We start from the raw sequence: 5,582 nt of genomic DNA on the forward strand, positions 1-5,582 counted from the left end.
GGGGGGCCGAGTGGAGTGGAGATTGGGGGGCCGAGTGGAGTGGAGATGATCTTAGACGGCCCGGATCCATCGGCCGCAATCCGCCCCCTTACTCGGTGCAACTCTCTTGGCTGCATGCGGAGTGGGGTCCGTGGAGCATAGATCCCTTTGTCGCCGTCTCTAGATCCGACCCCGACAATCTTTCAAGCCCCCATCCACTCTCTCCTCTGCCAACAACACAGGAGCCCTTTTTTTCTCTCTAACTCTTCCTCTCGTCCACTCGCAATAACGTCCCCTCGCTAGCTGGTCTCTGCGCCCCCCGTCCACGCGTGCTGGGCTGCGTCTCGCTCGCTGGCTTCTCCTTGCTTCTCCTGCTTACCGCGCCATTTTTTCCGGAAAAGAAGGCCTCCACTCTCTCCCCTCCATCATTGCCACTGCCCGAAACGGCAACCGCCCCACTCTCCATGTGCTCCTCCGCCGCTTCCCCTGACCCAGCAGCACCCATTTAATCCATCCATCCATTGCCCGCTTCTCCTCTCCTCAACATCCAATCGATCCATCCATGGGCGCCCGTGCCACTAGCTACTAGAGCGTCCATCGGACAAAGCCCATATCGATGATGGCAATGGTGGCGCCCAGGCCCAAGTCGCCGCCGGCCTCGCCGGACCCCTGCGGCCGACACCACCTGCAGCTCGCCGTCGACACGCTCCACCGCGAGATCGGATTCCTCGAGGTAACATTACCAGTTAATTTACCACTGCTCTTCTCGACTCGCATATTATGAGGCCGCCCATATTATGTGTACGAAAAATCCGAAATAGATTAACTCATACCATCCCTTCTACTATAGTGCTAGCTCACTACTGTACCAAAACTGGATCAACCAAAATTAATAAGGGTCAACAAAATGACATGAAGCACGCAGCCAGTCGCCGGAGATCAGGCAAGCACTACTACTTCGAGAGAGACTGAGTAGTAGTTAATACTAGCTAGCTGGAGTTTGAACAGCTCGAAGATTAGTTTAGTCGGCTAGCTACCTCTGGGCACGTGCGGATCGTACCATCGATTTGCGCATGTTTAAGGCAAAGTCTCTGTCTGAATTATTCCCTTTGCTTTTGAACGTTGGAGGGTTCTCTAGATAGGACCATGGGATACTCGATCTGATCAATGCGGTTTGCTGGTTGTTCTAGGGTTTTAGTTAGGGGTTTACTGGGCGCAAGCCACCGATTTTTTTTTCTGGGGGAAACTAACTGTTTATCTTGTATATGTACTATGGTCTATGTGTAGGCATGGGGTATTTTCCGTGGCTTTTTGTTAGTGTTTTTGGAGACTATTCGAAACCATTTGGTTGGAATAATCCGGAGTGCTACGGATGGCTTAAGCTGAAAAAGGATATTTTTATTTATTTATTGAGTATTTGCATATATGTCTATTCAGTACCCTCTTTTTTTTTGGAAAAAGAAACCCAACCATTGTCATGAAAGTAAATTCCAAAGCCTTAGCCTTACGCATATGCGTATTTATGATGCAAGCAGATGCGACAGTTTTCTAACTCTTCCTGGCTAGGTCCTGTCCGACCTGTTCATTGGGAGTATTTAAATATTCTGGGAGGGATCTGTTTTTGCGGCAGTTATGGACAGAAGAGCTAGCAAAATCACACTGCCACTAGCTCTCTGTTACAGAATATATGGTTCAACTTTGCACTAGCCAAATGATGTTGTGTGAAAAGTTAATTGGCATGCTTAATAGGAGTATAATATTTGGTACGAATAAACAGTACTAACTAAATTTTAGGTATCTAGGGTAGCATAGTGCTGGGTCTAGAAATTTAGAGTGATAATCTTTATTTTATAAAAGACGTAATAATTGGTGGCAACCGTCGGTCACATTCGGTTCTGTCACTTGTTCCACTTGTTGATTTTTGGATATGGATTATATGATCCAAGGTAATGCATATGACAATATGAAATTTTATTTAAACACATAATGTATTTTTTATTCCTGGCAACAACACAACTTAGGAGCATTGACCTAATAACTATATGTAACTAACAAAGTATTTTCTCCAATTCTAAATTTTTGTCGTTGTTTTAGTTTAAATTTGAATTAAAAACAACATAAGAATTTAGAATCAAGGGGAATAGAGTCAAAGTCCTACAGTCCGATTAGCTTTAAACGTTTGGAATGTTAAAATATTGGACATCACATGAAAAGTTGACAGGCTCGTCAGATGACCTTTTCCTCCATGTATACTATGCTAGCTAGTGCTTTGAATAATTTTTTTTCCTGACATACTTGAACTAATTCAACAAATAATTATTTTCCTCGTAGGGGGAAATTAGTTCCGTTGAAGGGGTGCATGCTGCCTCCAAATGCTGCAAAGAGTAAGCTGCGTTTCTGGTTTCAATTCTTATACCGTTTCTTCTTCTGCCTTTTTGTTTTTATAATGGAAATATATGCAGCAAAGGAGTTTAATTTCTACACATGTACGATTCCACAACATCATTATTCCAAGTTTGACAATTAGTACTTTACTAGATATGCAGTACAAGTTTCAGGATAATTGGAAAAAATCTGAATTAAAAATAAATAAAAATATGCTTAGTTTTCATAGCATATGACCTCCAGTCAAACGTACTTAGATGTTAATCAGATCATGCATGTGTGCAAAGTATTCAGAAAGTCCATTTGTCAAACTAACTTTTTCACATGGACATGTGCAAAAGAAAGCGTTTACCTAGCTAGGTTTGATAATTCAGTCAGGTCATTTTATTCTCGAGATAAAACACATGGAGAAAATCGATCATTGATTTGATAACAATTTTTTGCAGGGTTGATGAGTTCGTAGGAAAGAATGCCGATCCATTCATAACGATGTATGGATTTTCAGGTTGATAAGTTGTCTCCCGCTTCACATACATGATACTATTTTGCTTATTATCTCTCTCTCTTTACAAAGCAGTTCATCAAAGAAGGCGAACACCGATCAGTCTCGCCACCTTCCAAAGAAGTTTCGGTACTTATTTTCTTCCCGGCTCTTAACTCACGTCCGACACCTAGCAAATGCATAGTTCACCAACGGAGGGCAAACGTTGTGTGTATGCAGAGCCCGGACGTGTTTGAGCTACCTGTCGTGGATGTGCTGCTGCGGCGGGTGTCCTTCCGTCCAGCTCCAGGGGCCAACGAGCTGCTGCTCTTGCGGAGCGCTGGGAGGGCTGTGCGGTTGCTGCAGCACCGGAGAATGCTGCCGCTGCCGCGTCGGGTGCGGGGGCTGCGGCTGCTGCTGCTGCTGCTGCCGTGGCAGCCCGTGCCGCAGCCGCACGCCGAGCCCGAGATGCTCGTGTGGTTGCACGTGCTCCTGCCCGAGCTGCTGCTCCTCCTCTTGCGCGTGTCCGGCTCCCTCCTGCTGCCGTGCCCCTCGGTGTTGTTACCTGTGTTCATGAGGTGGATTGATCTTTGTTGTCAGTACCGTGTGCGTGCTTGCTGTTGTGGGATGTACGCTCAGCTGGTGTTATGTTTTTTTTACGGGATTGATGATGGTATATTTGCCGTGCTCCTGGCTTAGTTTTTTATTTTTTTTCGCGAGGAAGAGGTGAGCTTTATTATTCAATAATAGGATTACAGTCAGCAGCAACAGCTACCATGACGTTAGGATGGGGCTGATTCAACAGAACATCATCTGATCCTCTAGCCCTTCTCCCCAAGTTTGCTAACAAATCTGCAACCCTATTTTGTGAACAATTAATCTTCTTGATAACAAGCTCACGATCTCCAGAAATAACACGACGAAGCTCACTTAGAATGAAACAAATACCCGACCGGTCCACCTCCATAGCATTGAGCGTTGGACCAACATCTCCGAATCAAAGCTGGAGAAGAATCGGACGATTTGCATGGGGGATCGCCAGCCTGATGCCTTCCAATGCCGCTTCCGCTTCTGCTTCCAACGCATCCGAACAATGGGGCAGATAACGATAGGCCGATACCAGCACCTCGCCAGAATCATCTCTAATAATAGCACCCAAACCAGCCTCACCATCCTTGAAGGAGCCATCAGTGGACACCGCAATCCAGTCACTCAACGGTCTCGGCCATGGATCACAGGGAACAACCAGACGAGTCTTATGCTCCTTCTGCTTCCAACCAGAACAGCCCACCACCTGCTTGCCCTTGATCACATCACGCCCATCGTTCTGATCAATCGCGAAAAGAGTATCCGCATAGCTGCACGGATATCTGCGTGTAGCCTCGATAGGCGCCAGAGGTTTGTCATCCGTCACATCATTACGAAGCTGCCACAGACGCCATATCAGCAGTATTACACGGCCTCTGGCCTCAACATCAATTCCCCGGATCCGGAGCACATCAAGCAGCCACTCAGGGCCTGTGTAGACTATATCGTCCACCGATGGAATGTCCCACGCCTCGCTCATTGCCTGCCAAAGTCTGTATGAGCCAGGGCGTATCACCACCATATGAAAGGCATCCTCTTTGCACATTGCACACAGTAACGGTCGGGGCCGCCGTTGCTAACTTCATGTTACTGATGATGGGTATCATCACTAACGGTCGCAGTGACCGTTACCGATGTATACATACATCAGTGGCGGGCGGGCCGACACGACAGTTACTGATGTATATATCATCAGTAACGGTCGCATTGCCACATCAGTGTCGGTCGAGCGACCGACACTGATACATTTTCAGTATTTAAAAAAATAATTAAAACTACAGAAAATACACAGGAAATACATAGAATTGTATATACAGCACAACACAGATTGTATATACAGCATAACACATAAAAATACATATAAAGCCGCATCACATCACAGCACGTCACATCACATCACGTCACATCACATCATTTAAACCATACAAATGTATATAAGGCCACATCATTTAAAGAATACAAAAGTATCTCACTTTACAACATTGATTACAAAGTGTCAAAATTTCGTAGAAGCATAATTACAAAGTGTCAAAATTTCGTAGAAGCATATAAAGAATACAAATGTATCTCATTTCAAGCTAGGTCCTAATGTTGTGGGTGAACCCTAAACACCACTTGTTCCACGCGTTTGTAGAAGTCCCCACTAGGCTTGATGACCTCATTATTGATGAGATGGGCGAACTCCCTTTGAATGTTATACACGACCCATTTAGGTCGGTGTCACATTATCATTCGGGGCCGTCATTACTCTTCCATCTCCGCGACTGACCCCATCCACTCAGGCTTGAACATGCTGGCATTCTCCATAAGGATGTGACAACAGTAGTAGCCGCAGAACACACTGCCGGGCGGCTGTTGCTGGCAAGGGAACCTGTGGTTGTGGTGAGGCTCGTCTTTATAGCCTTTACCAGCTAGTTTTCCCTTGGTCGCCACTTTCCAGGCAGTATTAATGAGTGATTTGATGGGTTTTCAGAACCTACCTCGAACACCCTTCTTCGAAAGTAGTGAATCGAAGTAGTACACCATGGACCAAGGCAAACAAATGAGTAGTGTGACCCAATGGTCTCTGTTTTCAAAAGAAACAAACTTTAGTATCTAAGGGTGTATAAGAAAGACTGAATTAGAAAAAACAAATGGTTCCATATATAAA

General features: G+C 45.4%; 1 protein-coding gene across 4 annotated transcripts; it reads left to right on the forward strand.

The window, feature by feature from the left end:
- The first annotated feature begins 243 nt into the window (after positions 1-243).
- On the forward strand, positions 244-3,613 carry LOC104582355 (guanine nucleotide-binding protein subunit gamma 3). Of its 4 annotated transcripts, none has more exons than XM_024460990.1 (5): positions 244-712; positions 2,311-2,363; positions 2,811-2,869; positions 2,939-2,995; positions 3,086-3,111. In XM_024460990.1, the coding sequence occupies exons 1-5, from the start codon at positions 596-598 to the stop codon at positions 3,100-3,102; spliced, it is 303 nt and encodes a 100-aa protein (XP_024316758.1). In that variant the 5' UTR covers positions 244-595; the 3' UTR covers positions 3,103-3,111. The 4 variants fall into 4 exon arrangements, with proteins under 4 accessions (XP_024316758.1, XP_024316760.1, XP_014751956.1 ...); XM_024460992.1 differs by having other exon boundaries at positions 245-712; positions 2,942-2,995; positions 3,086-3,114; XM_014896470.2 differs by having other exon boundaries at positions 247-712; positions 2,811-2,855; positions 3,086-3,613.
- Positions 3,614-5,582: the final 1,969 nt, after the last annotated feature.

Source organism: Brachypodium distachyon, chromosome 1, assembly GCF_000005505.3.
Source record: "Brachypodium distachyon strain Bd21 chromosome 1, Brachypodium_distachyon_v3.0, whole genome shotgun sequence".
NCBI classification, from domain to species: domain Eukaryota; kingdom Viridiplantae; phylum Streptophyta; class Magnoliopsida; order Poales; family Poaceae; genus Brachypodium; species Brachypodium distachyon.